The following is a 21,537-nucleotide window of genomic DNA, read 5'->3' as shown; positions in this document are numbered from 1 at the left end:
CGAAGTAAAGCCTTCAAAGTCTGAATCTTTCAATACTTGGAAGATATTTGGTGATCAAAATTCAGTTTGAGCTTTAATTTATTTATATTTGATTTACTTTGAAGTATACTTGTGCTGAATCTTGTACTAATCTATTCTGCTGTGAAAGTGTCGTTTGTACACAAACTTTTCTCTATCTTGTTTTTTGTTTATAGACGATTCAAGGTTGTAGAATCGTCGGACCGAACGAGGGAATATCATTTGGAGAGGCGGGCTCTAGTCTAAAGGAAGGAGTGGTTGTAATCGGTATTGTTCCACCCGTCAACGAAACTGAACTAGTGAATCCTTTGGTGGTTTGCCAAAGGTGAGGACATAGGCTGGGTATAAGCCGAACCTCGTAAAACCTTTTGTCTCTCTCTTCTTCCTTACTCTTTATTTTTCAGCAAAACTTACAACTTGCGTGTATGCTTTAAATTGTTAAATTCTGAGTGTATGGTTGTTAAATAGACCGAAATATAATTCATTTTGGCTTGATCAGCATTGATTGCGGAAACGAAAAGGGACTACGTTGGTTGATCATCCTAAACTTATTAACCTGAAAGTTTGTTTAATAGCTAAACACAAAGAAGAAGTGTGATTGTGAAATAACACAGGCCTTTTATAAATTAAGTGTGTTTTACACTTTGATACAGGGCTATTGATATAAATATTAAGATATTGATTATTTTTTTGATTGGTTGTAGTTGACTTGATTTTGTAATTGCTTGTTATGATTATTGATATAAAACAAAGTATTAAAAAGAAAATAATTTTAAAAACCCAATTCTCCCCCCTCTTGGGAAGCTATCCTAATTTTAGGATCCAAAAGGTATAAAGCCCGATTAGTAGTGAAAGGTTTTGAACAAAAGGAAGGAATTGACTACACTAATATTTTTACACCAGTTGTGAAGCTGATAACCATCAGATCTGTCTTGAGTATTGTTGCCTCAGAGGGTTTACATCTTGAGCAGTTGGATGTGAAGACGACATTTCTTCACGGTGATCTTGATGAGAAAATTTATATGCAACAGCTAGAAAATTTCTCAATTAAAGGTAAAGAGAATCTTGTGTGCAGATTGAACAAAAACTTGTATGGTCTCGAACAAGCTCCTAGGTAGTGGTACAAGAAATTTGACCGCTTTATGCAGAGAAACAATTTTCAGAAGTGCAATACCGACCATTGTTGCTACTTCAAGAGGTATCGTACTAGCTATATTATCCTATTGTTATATGTTGATGATATGCTAGTCGCAGGATCAGATATAGAAGAGATCAGAAAATTGAAGCAGCAATTGTCAAAAGAGTTTGACATGAAAGACTTGGGTCCTGCAAAGCAAATTCTTAGGATGCGGATCTCTAGAGATAAGCAACAAGGTACGTTGCGGTTATCTCAGTCAAAGTACATCAGTCGTGTTTTACAAAGGTTTAACATGAGCAGCGCCAAGGCAGTAAATACACTATTGGCAAGTCACTTCCATCTCTTTAAGGATCAGTCTCCCCATACAAATGAAGAAAAAGATTTCATGGCTAAGGTACCATATGCCTCAGCCATTGGAAGTCTCATGTATGCTATGGTTGGTACCAGACCAGATATTGGTCAAGCAGTGGGAGCTGTCAGCAGGTATATGTCAAATCCAGGGAAGACTCATTAGGAGGCAGTGAAGTGGATTTTGAGATATCTACGTGACACTATTGATAAGTGCCTATGTTTTAGCAAAAGCGATTTGAAAATTCAAGGGTATGTAGATGCTGATTTTACAAGTAAAATTGATCCTCGCAGAAGCACCACCGGGTATATATTCACTGTTGGCACAACAATTGTTAGTTGGATGTCATAGATACAGAAGATTGTTGTTTTATCCACTATAGAAGCTGAGTATGTAGCAATGACAGAAGCCAGTAAAGAGATGATTTGGCTTCAGGGTTTGTTAACAGAGCTTGGATTAAAATAGGAGAGGAATGTTTTGTACAATGACAGTCAGAGTGCGATACATCTAGTAAAGAACTCTGTATTTCATTCTAAAACTAAACATACTGGACTGCATTATCACTTCCTCAAATCTCAGATAGAGGACAGCGTGTTGATACTTGAAAAAATCCAAGGTAGCAGGAATCCGACAGATATGTTAACAAAGGTGGTGACTACAAAGAAGTTGAAATTGTGTTCAATTTCAATTGAACTTCATGCCTGAAGACATATTTTGAGGACATCATTTATTTATATACTAATACTAGTTAAGGAGGCGTCTTCGTCTCCAAGTGGGAGATTATTGTGTAGCTAGAGACGCAAGCTGGAGACATGTCCGTAGCTATAATCTGTAGCTATTAATTGAAGATGACTATAATTCCTCAATTCCATTTATTGTAATTTACTCCAGCTGTCTATAAAAAGAGAAGAGCTATTGAGATATGATGTACAGAGATTAAGGAGAGAGTGTGAAGAAGAGAGAAGAGAAGAGAGCTGAGAGATTGTATTCTTTCCCGGTTATATAGTGAATTGTGGTGTGCTCCGTGGACGTATGTCGATCTAGACTGAACCATGTAAATTTCTGGTGTCTCTCAAATTTTCTGGTGTTTGTTTATTGCTCATAGGTTCCTAACACAGTTTACTTCAAATGTTACCTGGATTTTACAATTAGTCTAAGGTCGATGATTTAAAAGAAAAATGTTTAATTTTAGATATTCAAACCTATAACTATCAATTCAAACATGGAACACCACCATACAAAATAATCTACAAAATACACTATAGAGTCCTTACACATGGAATAACTTCTATTTTTAATCCTTTAAATGTTCCTCCAAGCCAAACAATTTGTTTTGAAGCAACGGGACACACAAATTTATTAGTTCCCAAAACTCTAAAATGGAACGAAATTAATCTTCCAAGAGAATGGACTAAACCTAAGGTAAGCAAAGCAAAAATTCAAACCATATTAAATAGAAATTTTGAAGGATTCCATTACATATGACTCATGAGAGTTAGGAATTAGATTTAGCAAGGATGACATGATTTTAGATGATGAGTCAAATGAGGATTCTCAAACAGCTGAAGAAAGTCTTCTGTCTAGGCAAAGATCTTTTGTTCGGTATAGGAAAAATACTTTAAAATTTGAAGAGTCTAGGCCATCTTCATCAACAATTAATATTCTAAAAAAACTCAAAAGGAATAAAAATAGAAGACCAAATAGCCCAAACAATTTATGAAGATAATAAATCAGAATAAAATAGTTTCCTCCAAACTCAATCTAGCGTATCCGAAATTAATGTTACAAACAAAACAAAAATATTCCAAATAGATAAGGCAAAATTAAACAAAGAATTCTTTTCAAATAAAAATAAAAACTTAAGAGAACAATTTTTTTTTTTAAAAAATTATCGGAGAAAAGATTAATGAATATAAGCAAAGATGGATAAGTGAAATGGAAAAACAAGGAAGAAATATATATTTCTTTGACTGGTTCACAATAGAAAGAAAAATTGTGACCCAATTGATAGAAAAGGAAGAATTTTCAAAACAACAACAAATACAATTGTAGGAAATCATCCTCCAAAAATGAGGTAGAAAGATTAACATTTGCCAAAGCAAAAATAGAAAATCCTCACCAACCTGCAACCCAAGGTTAGTGCGACACAATAATTAAATAAAATAATTTTGCAAATGAATACCTTACAACTATAGGTGAACAAATAGATAGAATAGAAGAAAGTGTTGATAAGATGGAAACAAAGAAAGTATTGATAAGATGGAAACTAAAAAGTTGATACTTGGTTAACATTTCCAAAACTAAAACATATTAAAATTTTGATCGAACAAATGTTAATTGTTATCTCTGAATAAAATATTAATTAAAATAAGAATACAAAAATAAAAATAAAAATAAAAATATTATAATAAAATAGAAATTATTATGGTTATTTTACGAAATTATTATATCTCAAAACTCATTATTTATGTCCCATTTGGAACATCTAGCAAAAAAGTACTTTTCCATAACAATACTTTTTATATATACTTATGTCAATAAGTAATGTTCGGTTTACATTTAAATAAGTACTTATTTCAAAAAGTACTTTTTCAAACTACTTTTTCTTAAGGAAAATAAGTATTTCCTAAAAAATATTTTTTTTAAAAAGTGTTTATAATTAGTAATGTCAAACAACTTTTAATAAGTATTTTTTCAGACAAGTACTTTAAAAAAAAAACACAGTACTTTCCTATAAGTAGTTCCAAATGTGTATGTGAACAATTGAAAAATTATAAAACTATTTTTTAACTGAATTTTTTATTTTTTTAAAATTTTTTTTTGATATTTTATTTTTAATTATGTTAAAATTTACAAAATAATTAAATTTTAATTAAAAATTGTGTTTAAAATGAATGATCTAATCAATCAATATTAGTTTTAGATATTAAAATGTTATGGCAATACATCGTAAAAATAACTAAAAAATCATAAAATTTAGTTTTCAATTTTTTTTTTTGAAAACTATTAAAAATCAACAAAATAGTATAAAACCAAAAAAATGTAAGTAAGCATATTGTCTTAATCTATTCTTTATTTTGTAGAAATAAAAAAATAAAATAGACAACAAATAATAGAAATGATAGTATAATTATTTAGAAGTTATTTATTTATAATGAAATATTTTTTATATTCTTTCTAATGCACAACAATTAGTGTCATGTCCCATATCAAATATGTACTAGAGAAGTATTAAACTTATAAAAATAATTAGGACTCTAATCATGTGAGGTGCATTCTATAGGATATGAAAAGGAAGGTGTATTCCCGGTGAATTGGAATTTTAAATTCTTCTTTAAATCCTTTTTATTAAACTCTTTCTCAATCCTCTTTAGTTTCAACAATTACACATGTAAAACTTATTAACAATAATAAGTACAACGGAAGATTAAATTAGTTATTAACCTTAATAAATGAGTATGCTTACTTTGAATGCTTTATGGATTAGTCAAAAATTCTTTCAGCAATTATCCAACAAACCAATTCAATTGAAGTAACCAAGATAAGATTCACAATAACACAATCTCAGCAATGCTTCCAAGTTTCGGCATTTAAGTAATTCAAAGTTGAGTTTGAGAATGAATGCTTGCTAATAATAAGCCCTATATTTATGAACCTGTTTTCTCAATGTAAATCACAATTCAAACATTCAACACTCTTAAAAAAACTTAGACTTTAAATAAACTTTCAGTTAATTAGTCTTGAGTGTTAATCAATCGACGTGCTTCCTTCAAGGTTTTCGCAATTTATATTGATCAACCAACGTACTCCCTTTCGGTTTCCGTAATCCCAAAACCGAATTAAACCTTGGTTTATTTAATTTCCAATCCACATAGTATATATGATCAAAAATTAAAATCCAACCACGCACTTAATATAAACAGAAAATTTAATGAGAGTAGGGAAGAGAGCGAGACAAGAGTTTTTACGATGTTCGGCTTATACCCAGCCTACGTCCTTGCCTTAGGCCAATACCACCTAAGGATTCCACTATATCGTTTCTTTCCGAGCAGAACAAACATTTTACAATCACTCATTTAGGATGGAGCTCCCTCTCCAAGCGATATCCCTCGCTCGATTACTCCTTCAATAAGCTAGAGTGCGCCTCTCCAAGTGATACCCCATGCTCGGTCTAACAACAATTCAAAAAACCAAACTGTCTACAAAATAAGAAACAAATATTTGTGTACAAAGACACTCTCAAAACAAAACTGATTAGTACAAGTTAGAGTACTAATATACTTCAAATCAAATATCAAATAGAAAATATAAAGCTCAAGAATGAATATCACCAAAGGTTCTTTCTTAGAATTGATAAAAATGGTAGCAAATCAAGAACCGTAAGCTTTTAATCAACAGAATATCAGTAGTATTCTTCAGCAAGAGAGAGTTTTAAAAGAATTTGCAATATTAATGCTTGAATGCTGATTGTATTGCTTGGTGTGTAAAAATTTTTAGGTTTAGGGAGTATTTATAGAGTTTTATAAAGTAATTTTTTGTTTCCCACGTTACTTGGAGTGTTTCCTAATTTTTTACAACGTTTAGAATTCAAAAACTTATTTTTGGGAATTTTTCGTTACTGTTTAAAATTTAAAAATTTCACAGGTTAGTCGACTAGGCCTATTCTATTTGAGGGTCAATTGGCTCGGTTAGTCGAATGGGTCCATTCTGTCTGAGCAAAATTTCAGTTTAAAAAAATTGTCAGTCGATTGGGCTTTCTGGTCAGTCGGCTGAGCTGTCAAATTTTCATTTTCTAATTTTTCAATACTTTGAATCCTTAATTTTTGAAAAACTCAAATGTAACTTTAAAAATCATTTTCCTGGGTTTTCAAAAATTGATTTATAAGTCTATAATGTATCGTAGAGAGTTTCATATATCTATATTGATATTGAATTAAGTACTTACACAAGACTTCTTAAACATAAGCACTTTAAACATTAAGTCTTCATGCTTTTTCCTTTTCTTTGAGTCTATCTTGACTTCATGTCTCAATATGTTTCAAGTTTAATTAGAGTTGTCTATCTTTGAAACCAAGCTTTAATAGTCATTTGAACCTTCATCTCTCTTTAAATTCAAGTTTCAATATCTGGTAAGCTTTCATTTGATTGTCTTTGAAGTATAAGCTTTCAATGATCATTGAAAACACTTGACCTTATATTCTCATACTTAAGTCCTGAAATATCATCAATTAACCAAATATGTTAAGTTCCTCTGATTTGTTATTATCAAAATAAGATTTTAAGTCTTGTAAGGCCAACAAGATAAATTCATGAGACCGATAAACCAAAATAGGCTATCTTATTAGAATTGAATTTAAGACCATTATATATAGTATTAGAATGTATTAGAATCATTTTGGAAGTACACTCTGTATAGTTGCAAGCACTTTAATGAAGAAATTAGATAAAAAAGAATATCATAATTTTGCATCAAATATGCATATGAGACATCTTAAACTTGTGAGGATAATTTAATTTTAATTTATTTATAATCCATTAGAGCAATAGGGTAGAGGTAGAGCATCAAAATCGTTAAAATTAGCCACTTGTGACTAATTTCTCGCAAATCCCTACTGGACTCAATTATGAGACTAGATTAATGAAGAGGGAAAGGAAAATTAATTAATAAAAGTTTATTATCTTAGCTTAGTCCTTTTTTTTTGATCCTGCACCAAGCTGTATTAGGTAATCTTTTGCATCTCATTATTATGCTTGATGTCTAAATGGAACCTCTACCGATGCTCCACCCAATGAACTTTCTTGGACTCCTTTAAAACTTCAACCTTTATATAATAATGTTTGGAATAGAAAGGAAGAATCAAAGAGAATTGAATAAATTTTTATTAATATATTTTAATTTTTTCACTCCGGATTGAAGCTCTCTTACACAACTTCTTTTGAACCATGTCGACGCTACCTGCTCCATTTGACAGTCATAAAAAAGAACGAAGAAGAAACAAAAAATCTAAAGCATATACGCGTACGGCGATTGGTGAAATGGTGAGAAGAGGCAAGCTTCGCTTTCAAGACTGGTGCAAAATGGCGACGGTTATTGGCGGCGGCCGCTGACCGCCGAACGGCACGCAAAGATACTGCGAAGAGTGAAGAGAGTTTAGGGAACTAAAGCAACGCTTGATCGGATCCGCTGCCGAAGAAATTGAACATGGCGGAGAAGCAGCTGATCGTGGTCGTTGAAGGCACCGCGGCCATGGGTCCCTTCTGGCAGACAGTTCTTTCGGATTACCTCGAGAAGATCATTAGGTTTGCCATTTCGTTCATCATTGTTTTCATATTTTTTAGTTATTTTACTTGAAATTCTGCTCGCATAAAATTACGGTTAGGGGTTTCTATGCCTTCTGCATGTGTAAAAATGATGTAATTTAAATGCAGCCTATTATTGAGTAGTATGTTTGTCTATATAATTATGTCGATCTGTAAAATTTTAGAGCTCTTTTAATCTTAAGTTGTGCGTTTTTAGATGAACATTTGATGAAAGTGAGCTCTGATGTTGAATTATCATGCACAAGGGAGTCACAAAAATAAGTTTTAATTTGATAAGGTTGTCTTTCTTCAGCAGATGAGGGATTATATTCGTTAATATACATATAAAGCTATTAGTTTTGGCAAGGGCTGTGAGGCTGTCTTGCAATAAATACTGATAATTTGTTGGTTCTTCACATATTTGTGGCTGTAGGTCTCAAAAACTTGTCATTCTTTTGGGGAAAGTGCCCAATTTCTTGGATTATTGCCATTGTAGGGTTGGGGTCTGGAGTGAAAATGATGATTGATAGAAAAATCCTCTTTTTGCTACTCTTGCAAATAAATGAATAATATGTTGGTTCTTCACATATTTTTGGTTTTAGCCTGTAGGTCTCAAGGCTTGTCTTTCTTAGGGAGAAAATAACTGTTTGCATGGTTGGGGTAAATGATTTTATTTTTTACCAGACTCTTCTCTTTGGCTACTCTTGCAAATAAACGAATAATATGTTGGTTCTTCACATATTTGTGGTTGTAGCCTGTAGGTCTCAAAGGGGTTGTCTTTCTTAGGGAGAAAATAGCTGGTTGCATGGTTGGGGTAAATTATGATTTTTTACCAAACTCATCCCTTTGTCTACCCCTGTTATTATGCATGTGTTTGACCTAGCCGAAGATCTCTATGTCTCTCAATATGCATATATAGGAATTATTTCTTTATTATTGAGTATATGTATAATGGCTGGATTTGATGTTTATTGTCATTTGTGCATGATATAGTGTGAAATTAAACACTGTCCATGATCAAAAATCATTTCACTATCCTTATATTGATTTGGCAACTAAGTGTTATGTCCATGTTAATGGTACTTCCATGTCCTAAAATATTTTAATTATCTTTCCTGCTTCATCATAATATTTGAAACACCAGCTTTCCCTCTAAGATTAAGACATTTATTGGGTTGATTGTTTTTAATAGGGTTAACAACAACAATTTGATGCATAGTAAGAGGCCTTCTAATGAATTATTCCTAATGATAGTACTTTATGCTTTGAGTCTTTGATAGTCTAGAGCTTGATTCTCATCATTTTCTATTCTTTTACTTGAACTGTGTATGCAATCGATTGTTTGGATTACTTGGAGAATCGGGTTCGTCTAGAGTTAGTAGGAGATTTCTTGGCTACTTCCTATAGCGGTTTTGGTCAGAGTAAAGATGCTACTAGTTGTATGTGGAGATGTGCAGTTTTTGTGTTTTTGTGGGGGATTGACCTGGCAAGTGGTTGATTACTATTGCTATGGGATATAATATGTTACATGGCTTTGCTTTGGCTTATGCAGCTTGTTGTTTTAAAGTGTGTTTTTCAGTTTTGCAGTGATCGGAAGTTTGTATTATTTTGATTTGGTTTTCCTTTTCGTTGCTTCTATTTCGTCTTTGGAGGATTTCTTATCTCCTTTATTTATATGCTTCATTTTCTTCTTCAAATGAAATCTTTTATTTTTGTAGATTTTTTTTTTTAATCATCATATTATGAAAAACATCATTGTTTACATATTTATCCTTGTTATACAACAAATGTTGTTTGGGTCAAACATGCCGACTTGATTATGCGATTTATTTGTCAAAATTGGAGTAGTTTTTGCTTGAGGCATGTAACAACATCGTTGTTCTCGGATTTTGTCTAATTGTTTGCTCATTCTTGTTTTCATTGGTTGAAGTTTCTCATCAATGTAACTTTAAAGCTCATAATGTGTGACATATTTAATGGAATTTGGAATTCAATGAAAGCAAAAGGAAATTTGGAGGGCAAATTAAAGTAGTCTTCTTGCTAATTTATGAATCAATGTCAACTGATATGGATCATTCACTAGTTCTATGTGCTACAATGCACAAAGTAACTACAACAAAAAAGCTAGTGGTGGTTGCATTTAACAACACAAATGTCATAATGGATCATCATCGTGACATGTCGGCACCCGGTTACGGTGTCAAATATGCGAGGGTTCCTGCATCATTCTAGACGTGGGCAGGTAAAGACGTTAGTTCAGGAAACTAGAATTAGATTAGCAACTTGGAATATAGGGACACTTACGAGTAAAAACATGGAAATTGTGGATACAATGATTAGAAGAAGAATTAATATAATTTGCCTTCAAGAAACTAAGTGGGTGGGGGAGAAAGCTAGAGAAATCGATAAATCAGGATTTAAACTTTGGTACACTGGAAAAGAAAAACATAAGAATGGAGTAGGCATTATTATAGACAAAAACTTAAAAGATAGCATTGTGGATGTAACTAGAGTAAGGGATAGAATTATAAAAATCAAGATGGTATTAGGAAAAAGGATAATAAATCTCATTAGTGCTTATGCTCCTCAAGTTGGCTTAGTAGAAAATCTTAAGAAGCAATTTTGGAAAGATATGGATAGTATTATACAAGGCATACTAGGGACTGAGAAAATATTTATAGGAGGAGATCTGAATGGACACCTTGGAAGAGATAATAAAAATTATGAGAGGATACATAAAGGATATGGATATGGAGACAAAAATGAGTCTGGGAAGATGATCTTAGACTTTGCTATGTCATATGATTTTAGTATGATGAATACTTGCTTTAAGAAGAGAAAAGAACACTTAATAACCTTTAAAAGTGGACAAAATAGAAGTCAAATAGATTTTTTTTTAACTAGGAGGGTAGATCGTTTATCATGCAAGGATTGTTTATTCCAGGTGAAAGCCTAACCACACAACATAGAGTCTTAGTGTTAGATATATGCATTAAAAAATGGAAGAAAAGGATAAAATAAACCAGTGTAGGATGTCTAGATGGTGGAACCTAAAAGGAGAAAATATAATAAAATTTAAAGATAAAATGATCAAAGATGGGGATTGGACTTTAGAGGATGGGATAGATACTAATACTCTTTGAAATAGATTAGCTAGCTCTATTAAAAAGATAGCAAAAGAGATTTTAGGTGAATCAAGGGAAAGATTCTCAAATAGCAAAGAAAGTTGGTGGTGGGATAAAGATGTACAAAAAATCATAAAGACAAAAAGAACTTGGTATAAAACGTGGCAAAAATGTAGAAATAGAGATAACTTTGAAAAATATAAGGAGACAAGAAAAGATGCAAAAAGGGCCGTTAGTGAAGCTAAATATAAATCATTTAATAGTTTGTATGATAGATTAGGTACAAAAAAGGGGAGATATATTTAAACTTGCTAAAGTTAGAGAAAGGAAGACCAAGGACTTAGGAAATGTAAAATGTATAAAAAGTGAGGAAGATATTGTCTTGGCTAAGGACGAAGATATTAAAGAAAGATGGCGAGGTTATTTTAGTAAGTTGTTTAACGAAAACCAAATAGAGGGCTTAAACTTAGAATTGTCAAATGAGGAAAAGACAAAAAATATAAGATTTATTCGTAAAATTAGAGTTAACGAAGTTAAGTTTGCACTAAAAAAGATGAAAAACGGGAAAGCTATGGGACCAGATAACATCCCAATTGAAGTTTGGAAATGCTTGGGTGATAACGGAATTATATGATTAACTAATTTGTTTAATACAATTGTAAAAACTAAGAAAATGCCAGATGAATGGAGGAAAAGCACTTTAATACCTATATACAAAAATAAAGGAGATATTCAAAATTGTAATAACTATTGTGGAATTAAACTTATGAGTCATATGATGAAACTATGGGAAAGAGTAATTGAACAAAGATTAAGGTTAGAAATGAAGATCTTAGAAAATCAATTTGGTTTTATGCCTGGGAGATCTACCACAGAAGCTATTTATCTTTTAAGAAGATTAATTGAAAAGTTTAGGGAAAAGAAGAGGGACTTGCATATGATATTTATTGACCTTGAGAAAGCATATGATAGGATACCTAGGGAAGTTCTATGGTGGGTTTTAGAAAAAAAAGGTGTATGTTGTAGGTATACCGATGTCATTAAGGATATGTACGATGGAGTAATGACTAGTGTAAGGATTGTAGATGGAGAAACTAGAGAATTTCCAATTACCATAGGTGTACATCAAGGATCTACTTTGAGTCCTTATCTTTTTGCTTTACTGATGGACCAATTGACTAAGAGTATTCAAAAGGAGGTTCCATGGTGTATGTTATTTGTAGATGATATTGTATTAATTGACAAAACTAGGGATGGAGTAGAGGTTGAGTTAGAATTATGGAGAGAAGCTTTGGAATCTAGAGGCTTTAAGATAAGTAGAAATAAAGCAGAATACATGAAATGTAGTTTTAGTAATGACAGGAGGAATATTGGAGATAAAGTTAAACTTGATGATGAAGAAATAAATAGCACTTGTAGATTTCGATACCTTGGATCTATTATGCAAGCTGAAGGAGAAATTAAAGATGATGTAATGCATAGAGTTAAAGCAGGTTGGGTAAAATGGAGAAGTGCTTCAAGTGTGCTATGTGATCGTAGAATACCCTTAAAATTGAAAGGGAAGTTTTATAGGACAGCTATAAGACCAGCTATGCTATATGGATTGGAATGTTGGGCGACGAAGAAACATAATATTCAAAAAGTAAAAGTTGCCGAGATGAGGATGTTTAGATGGATGAGTGGTATAACATTGAAAGATAAATTAAGGAATGAACATATTCGTGGTAAGTTAGGTGTAGCTACTATAGAAGATAAGATAAGGGAGGGACGACTTAGATGGTACGAACACTTGCAACGTAGGCCTTATAGTGCACCTGTGAGGAAGAGTGATTTAGTTACTGTGGGGGACAGTAGAAGGGGTAGGGGTAGACCTAAAATAACTTGGGAGGAGATATTGAGTAAGGATTTAATATCCTTGAATCTATCAAAAGAAATGGTCTATGATCGCATAAATTGGTGGAAAAGGATTCATATAGCCGACCCCACTTAGTGGGAATAAGGGTTGGTTTTGTTGTTGTTGTATCATGACAATTTTTAAGTCACTTGGCAGTTGGTGTTGCACATGAGCAAATGTTGTGAGTTTGTTCCTTGATTGCCTTTAAGCAATGTTGTAGTTTGTAGATTTCAAAGGTGTGCCTGGTAGAGGTCTTGTGTATCACAATGATGATCATACTCATGTTCAAGGATAGACAGATGCAAATTAAGTCAAATAACCCTTTGAATAGAGAACCGTTGAATATTTCGTTTTTGTTAGTGTCAATTTGGTGTTTTGGAAGAGTAAGAAGCAAATTGTGGCTACATGGTCAAGTGTGGAGTTTGAGTGATGAGTCACGACCCATACAACCTATGAATTGATTTGATTAGAGAAAATGTTGGAAGAGCTTGAGTTTAATTGTTCACATCCTACATCCTGTGGGGTTGATGTTTAATAATCAAGTTGCTTCTCATATTACTTCAAATCTAGTTTTTCATGAGAGGATGTAATGTATTGAAGTTGATTGTTATTTTGTTGGGGAAACTTATGCAAAAGCTCAATATAACCACTTGTGTTATGTCAACTAATTTGTTTCTTGGGAAATTCATTCATAACAAGCTAGGAGCATATGGTATTCATGCTCTAGCTTGATGGGAGTGTACATTTTACTATGTGAGTGTGCGTTAGTAAGGGTATTATGGTCCTTTGATGTACTTGAGATATGTTATGAATAGAATTGGGGAAAAGCTTCTGCAAAAGCTCAATATAACAACTCATGTGGAGTTAGCTAATTGGTTCCTTGGGAAGTTCATTAATAACAAGCTAGGAGCATATGGTATTCATGCTCTAGCTCGACGGGAGAGGGAGTGTTACATGTTTCTATGTGCATGTGTGTTAGTAAGGTTATTATGATCCTTTGATGTGCTTGAGATATGTTATAAATAGAATGGGAGACCAAACTATTTTGTAGGTTAGGATTCTTCAAGAGTGTGCATTGTTTTTTTTTAATTATATCAACTTATCAAGTATTTGGTATCCAAAAATTAATTTTGATTTTTGGTAGTGATTCCTATAGTTAAGGCAATTGCAATCTGATGATTAGAATTACCTTTGGTTCTATAGGCTAATGATGCCATAATCATCTCTTGAAGAGTGTTTAGAATTTGATGTTCAGATTGCCCATCAATATTCCATTCGTAGTAAGTATCGCCATCGTGTTTTGCTTGAGCAACAAGATGTCTTTCTTTTATTTGAAGATCTGGAGGGGTAGGTTTATGATAAAAAATTTTACCTTGCCAATGTACTTTGTTAATACTTGGCTCCCCATTAAAGATGGTTTGAATTTCTTCTATTTGAGATCGAAATGATTTTTCAGATTCAATAGATATTGTTTCTATTAAATTTGGTAGTATAAGTGATCAAGGGGTGATAACTCATATCACGGGAGGAAATGTTGCGCAGAGTTCCATTACCATTAATGGGTGGCTCCGCGATTTCTTATGGGCCCAGACGTCTCAGGTAATTCAGTCTTATGGTTCTTCATAACAAGCTAGGAGCATATGTTATTCATGCTCTAGTTTGATGGGAGTGTACATGTTACTATGTGAGTGTGCGTTAGTAAGGGTATTATGGTCCTTTGATGTACTTGAGATATGTTATGAATAGAATTGGGGAAAAGCTTCTGCAAAAGCTTAATATAACAACTCATGTGGAGTCAACTAATTTGTTCATTGGGAAGTTCATTAATAACAAGCTAGGAGCATATGGTATTCATGCTCTAGCTCGACGGGAGAGGGAGTGTTACATGTTTCTGTGTGCATGTGTGTTAGTAAGGTTATTATGATCCTTTGATGTGCTTGAGATATCTTATAAATAGAATGGGAGACCTAACTATCTTGTAGGTTAGGATTCTTCAACGGTGTGCATGCATGTGTTATGATTGTTTTTTTATTGCATCCACTTATCAAGTATTTGGTATCCAAAAATTAATTTTGATTTTTGATAGTTTGATTGATCTTGCATGCCATGAACGGGTTAAGGATATTGTTTTGAAGTGGATGATAGCAGCATACAATGTGTTTCACTTAATTTATTGTGCCTCACTTCACCTAAATAAAATTATTCATAGATGTTTTCGGATAGCACGGATCATAGTTGTCAAATCAAGATTCGAATCGTGAATTGAGAATCAAATTGAATTGTAAGATTTTGTACAAAATTTGAAAAATTGATTCCATATGGCATGCGCTTATGTACAACAAAATAAAATAGCAAAACACATTGAAATTTTACAAATATGAATCAATCATGCTGTTAACTAGAATGACGCTTGCTGTTGAAGCAAGTTTTGTAGGTCTTAATCCTACTATGATCTATTGAACTCTACGTATATTTATATAAAGGAAAAATTAGTCATATACAAAAAATATTCCATGATCTATCCATCCCATCTCTGTCAAGTATCAAGTTATGGTAGTTTGCCACAAAATTGTACGTCTAACACGTGTTATGACATCAAAAACAAAAAAATATCAAGAAGCCCACATCTTATATTCATAAAACAAAACAAACTAAGCTCTAAACCATCTATGATAGAATATAGACTACTAATGTGCAATGTAGTGCATCATCATTCATCACCCCATTCCCCTCATGCAAGGTCATTGTCATCATCGCCATCATCATAATTTTCATCGTTTACCACAATCATCTCTTTTTGTTCTTCTTCTTCTTCATCTCCTTCCTCTTCACCAATTAGCTCAATGTCATCTTCTTCAACATTTTTTCCTTTCCCTCTACGATCAAATCTCAGGTTCCTTGGTCCTACATTATCATATGACATTATAAAATTATTAAAACGTCAATTATTTTTAAAGCTCCATCCTCAATTCATAAACTAGTTACTTATGGAGCAACAAATATAAAGTCAAACAACTCATACCTCTCTTTCTTTTCTTGCTATTTCCAAATTTCAAAGTAGTCATTGAAATTCATCCATGAAATGTCTTTTGGTAGGCAAGGGCCTTTCTTTTCGGTAATCATCAATCACCTGATTTTATGTCTGATAAAAAAATTGGATCATATGTCTCACCACTTGGTTGCCTCCTTGTTTGACTTAGCTCTAGTTGAATATTGTACTTAACAAAGACAAGCGCATTTAGTCTTTGTTGTTCCAATCGGTTCCTTTTTTTGGAGTGGACATGATCAAATGAGCTCCAATTACTCTCACATCCCGTGGCACTACATGTGAGGCTAAGGACTTGTATTGCAAGTCTTTGAAGCTCCTTGCCTTCCTCTCCATAAATCTCCCACCATAAAGCTATACATATGATAGAAAAAAGTGAATAAACATCATATTGTGTTTTGGTTATGAACCAAAAACAAAAAACTAAGCAATGAAAAAATTGTCTTCAAGACAAGTAGGCAACTATCCCATTGATATAATATCGGGTTGTTTCTTTTTTCTTGTTAGAGTAGCCATGCTTAAGCCAAGCATCCCTGAACTTTTTTGAACTTTTCCAATTGTTGATCAATCTTGATCCTTGTTCCAACATCTAGATACATTTTTTCAATAGTGTTATATAGACCAATTTTGACTTCCATGCCCGTATTAAATTCATCACTGTAATGGAGCCTACAAATAAAAGAAGTGATAAAGATAAATGCATAGATAATAGGCTTACCACTCACATAACATGTTATCAAATTGATTTATTTTTTGGAGAATGTAACTTACCTCGGATTAAGGAACTATCCTACCGCATGAAGGGGCCAATGGGGTTGCAAGTCCCATCTCGTATCAATGATGCTCCAAATACGATCATACTTGGTCTTTTGATGATTAAAGTTTTGGGTAATTTGTTCGTTTTCTCTATCCATGGCTTCATATATATAACCCATTGCTGGTTTCGCATCACCATCAACAAGCCTTAGACTTTTTACAAGTGGGCTCACACTTCAAGCAATTCTTTATTGCTTTCCAAAACTTATCATCACATTATAATATGACCTCCACTTTCTTAGCTTCCAACCTTGAAGCATATTGACACATGGCCCACTCCTCTAATGCAAACATGGCTCAAAGAGCAAGTTTGTTTTCATCAAAACTTTTTAATGTGAGAAAAGATGTAGCAAACCTTGTAACCCCAGCTCTCTTCATTTCATTTTTTCTAAAAAACTCTCGAAACATTTTAAGCACTTGTATGTGTCAGTAAATGAAGACACACACCTCCTTGGCCTTTTGACTAATATTATGAAAGATGGACGAAAATATATGTTTCTTATCTCCATTAAAAACTCATTGGCACCTACATAAGCTGAGGCACTATCCATCACCAGTTGAACCACATTTGCCCCTCCAATCTCTTCCACTAATGAGTCAAGCAAGTCATACAATTTATAAGCATCCTTCGCCACACTTCTAGTCTATTGATTTGAGAAAAACTGTGACACTAGGACTACTAACAAGAAAATTTGTGAGATGCCTTTGTTTTGTGTCGGTCCATCCATCCGTCATCAAAGTACATCCAGTCTTTACCTATTCTTTCTTATAATTTTCCATAATTTGTTTGACATTGTCAACTTCTTTCTTTAAAAATGTGAGCCTATTCTTGTGATAACTTGGGAGTTTCAATCCCTTTCCATATTCCCCAACCATAAGCAAATAATGGACTCTTGACCAAGTTGAATGGTAAAGCATGTCCATATAAAAACTGGCAAATGCTTTGAATCACCAGCTCCCTATTTTTCACCAATGCATTCAAGGTTGGTTGCTTAAACCCTTTCCCTTTTACTCCTTTGCCCTTACTTACAAAAGCATTCATGGTGCCTTGTCTTTGTCCACCATATAATTTGAACTTCTTGTTCTTGTTCTCTGAACTCTTCTTAAAAAAATTCCTTTTCATTGTCAATATTCTTTTGTTTTACTCCTTCCAAAAGATTCATAAATTTTTCCCTCACCTCTTCTGGACGCTTTTTTCTGGGAGCAACATTATCACGATCCCCTGCAAAATGATGCTCCATTCTAATTATGCCACCCCATCTTTCAAGCCCACAATAGTTGCACTTCAAGTGCATCCTATTTTCATTGATTTGGGAACAATGGTCCCATGTAGGATCTTCACTTTGTGTTGGAAGTCTTTTTTCTAGGTGTAGCACTTGAACTAGAAGTATAATAACATATTCAAAAAGAGTAAGAAACAACTAAAGAAGTATAATATAATTATATAAACATATAATAATATAACTATATTACTTAATACTTAGTTTCTAATTTATTATAAGTTTATAACTCCATATTTTATATATAATAATATAACTATATTACTTAATACTTAGTTTCTAATTTATTATAAGTTTATAACTCCATATTTTGCATATTAATATATAATGTAATATAAGTATAATACTATAATGATTAATGAATAATTGAATATTATAAAATATGACAAAGTTCAATAGTGAATAGTCCATTATTATAAACTATTAATTGTTGAATAGTTGATGGAAATGCAATATATTTAACATTTAAGTATTTAACAAGTCTCTGCGTCCTTTAAAAAAATAAGAGAATTATTCAATCATTCAAGACAAGAAAATATTAATAAAAATTGAACTTTGTCGTTTTTAAGACTATATTTTTAGATAATGTGTCATAAAAACAATAAAGATTTGAACTTTATTGCAAAAATATCTTTTTTTTAATGTATAGGCTTTGTTTAAAACTTCAACAACTAAAATAAGTAGAAAAAACAAGAAATAAATTATAAGTATAAAGAAAACTGATTAAAATATAAAAAATGAATAAAAAAGGGAAGGAAGGCAACCAAATAAAGTTATTAGTTACCTATCAGCATGGAGTCTTCTCAGCTTCTTCCCTGTCACGAGAAAAACAACTGCTGACTAGTTCTTCAATGGCACAAAGTGCAGCCAACCCCTCTTCTGGTTCTCTTATCTTTCTTCTATGCCTGAACAAAACAATAGAGTAGAACACTAGTAGTCCTTCGAAGCTCAATCTCAATGGCAGAAGCGGAGCACAGAGGAATGATGAAGAGAGAACAGAGGGGTGCTGAAGGGAAGGCCAAAGGTCTTGTTTCTTCTCTCTTCTTTGGGGCAGAAGCTACATAAAGGGCACAACTAACAAAATCATGCGAAAAAATAGGGGTAAAATTAGTTATTGGCCTTTAAAGCAGTCGGATATGTACGTGCCACGAGAGACAAGAATATGTACGTGCAGCAGTTGATTCACTGCCTGAATTGCTCGATTCATCTTCGATTCAGCTCTAAACTCGATTCCTCTAGCAATTTGACTCAATTTATTGCTTTTCGATTCGAATTGTACGATCCCAAATTCCCAATAGCGAACCGTACGATTCTAACAACTGTGGCACGGATAGTTGCAAACAAAATAGTGGAGAAGTTAAATGGACCCCCTTATATCTTTTAAATGAGATTTTGGGTTTTTGAAATGTTATGGTTGCATTTGTGGTGTTTAAAAGTGGTTGCATTTGTGATTATTCAATGCTTTCAATATGGCTATCTTGATGGAGAAATCTAGACTCAAATCTACTAATCTGGGAGTATGGTTGATGTTGCTGCACCTTAGTGAGAGAGTAAAGTCATGTAGAGGAGACAGTAAGTCTCTAGTGATCTCTGTTGAAAATAGAGGGGTATTACTGGGGACCTAGAGGGTGGTGTGGACAAGATCCAAGGGAAAAGTGAAGGGTGAAGGGGGAAATCTTTTGGTACAGGATTCAAACCTGATAAGAATAAGGGCTAAAAAGTTTATGCTTGCTGCAAGGCAATTTAGATGGGTGTGGAAATTAGGAAAAGATTCGAAGAGAAGTGAGGATATTATGCTAGGATGGTTTTGAGATTTAGAACTAAAATATTAAAAATAAAATACATTGATGAAATATATGTGGCGTATAAGGTGCAATAACTGTGATATAGCAATCATATTAAACATATTCAATTAGAGTAAATGAAATTTATAAATTAGTTAGATATTATTTGATATACAAAATACAGATAATTTATATATAATTGACCAAATAAAAAGTTGTAGCTAATATCCAACTTTAATTTTCAATTTAATTTCAAAAGTATAAAAGCTATCATACATAGAGTCCTTTAGTTTCAATGAAAAAAAAAATTAATTAAAGGAAATTTCTTTTTGGGTTTCAAATCTCAAAATTTAGTTTTGAGGAATTTTTATTTTTTTGGTTAAAATTCTTCCAAATTTCACTGAAATTCAAGTTCTGGGCAAATTTTGGACGATTTGTGGAAATTTTGGTGAATTTTTCACAAAATGGAAATTGGCTGCCATTTAGATTTTGAGGGCAGTGGAAAGATGAAATTTTGATGGAAATTTTGACAATTTTTTTGGAAATTTAAGACCATGGATCTATGGCAACAGTTTGTAATAGTAAAAGACAATTGGATTGAAGGGTTGGTTCTGTGTGCTTGTTTTGGAGAATATTACAGGGAAATTTAAGCAGTGGAAGATTGTGGATGAAATCAAAGTGGCTGTGTCCCCAAATTTGATGTAGTACAGATGGAGCTATAGAACATAGTAGAGAGAATTAACGGAGCAAAAGAGAAAGAAGGAGAAGAGAAATATAAAAGAAGAAGAACGGTACAGAGAAACCAGAAAGTATTAAAACTGAGTACTTATATGAGTACTTACACACCCAACATTACAACTAAAAAAAAATACTTAGAAATGCCCAAAATACTTCAAATAAACAAAATAAACCAAAATTAACTGAACTTCTTAAAATAACAAAAAAATTCCAAACTAAAAAAAATTTTAATATCTAAAGCTATAGCTACAATATGTGAGTGAGAGAGAGACAAACAAAATAAACCTAAATTAACTAAACTTCTAAAATAACTGAAAATTTCCAAACTAAAATAAAAAACTTAATATTTTAAAGTAATAGCTACAATAAATGGAGAGAGAGAGAACCATACTTAAATTGAGTTCTAATATGAGTACACCCCAAAATACGTCAAATGCACTAAATAAACCTAAATTAGTTAAAATTTTATAACAACCCAAAATTTCTGAACTTAAATAAAAATCTTAATATCTAAAGCTATAGCTACAGTATGAGAGAGAGAGATAGAGAGAGATCCAGATAGTACTTAAACTGAGTAGTTATACGATTACTTAAATGGAGTCCTTATACATGCAACATTACGACTAAATAATTAAAAAAACCCAAAATATATCAAATGCACAAAATAAACCTAAACTAATTAAACTTCTAAAATAACCAAAAATTTCCAAACTAAAATAAAAATCTTAATATCTAAAGTTATAGCTACAATATAAGCATCTAAAGTTCTCCCTTGGTTGTCTTCCAACTAGGCTATTTCAAGCTTCTTTCAATTTTTGTATGAGAAGACTCTGGGTTTGCAGAGGTAGGATTGGGATTAGATGTAGACTTACAGTAGGAGTTAAGCTTAAAGTGAACTCTTTCCATAAAGAGGCTATTGAGAGGATATGAGACAGGGCTTGTCCTGTTTCTCCTGAAAAGATGCTAGTCTAAAGTGAATTTCTTTGTGAAGCATCTTAGGGAAGAACCTTAAGCATTCAAGGAAAAGGGAAGATCATGGTAAACAGGTG

At 32.6% G+C, this 21,537-nt stretch overlaps 1 protein-coding gene across 3 annotated transcripts in view; it reads left to right on the top strand.

The window, feature by feature from the left end:
• The first annotated feature begins 7,440 nt into the window (after positions 1 to 7,440).
• The window catches only part of LOC131153586 (mediator of RNA polymerase II transcription subunit 25), a 109,527-nt gene continuing 95,430 nt past the window's right edge, over positions 7,441 to 21,537 (top strand). For all 3 annotated transcript variants that reach the window (XM_058105998.1, XM_058105999.1, XM_058105997.1), the window contains exon 1: positions 7,441 to 7,805. In XM_058105998.1, coding sequence (XP_057961981.1) covers positions 7,708 to 7,805 — 98 coding nt within the window. In that variant the 5' untranslated portion in view covers positions 7,441 to 7,707. The remainder of the gene's footprint in view (positions 7,806 to 21,537) is intronic.

The sequence above is a fragment of the Malania oleifera genome, chromosome 4 (assembly GCF_029873635.1).
Source record: "Malania oleifera isolate guangnan ecotype guangnan chromosome 4, ASM2987363v1, whole genome shotgun sequence".
Lineage (NCBI taxonomy): Eukaryota > Viridiplantae > Streptophyta > Magnoliopsida > Santalales > Ximeniaceae > Malania > Malania oleifera.
The sequence above is the reverse complement of the archived record's forward strand: the minus strand, read 5'-3'. Positions and strand labels throughout refer to the sequence as shown.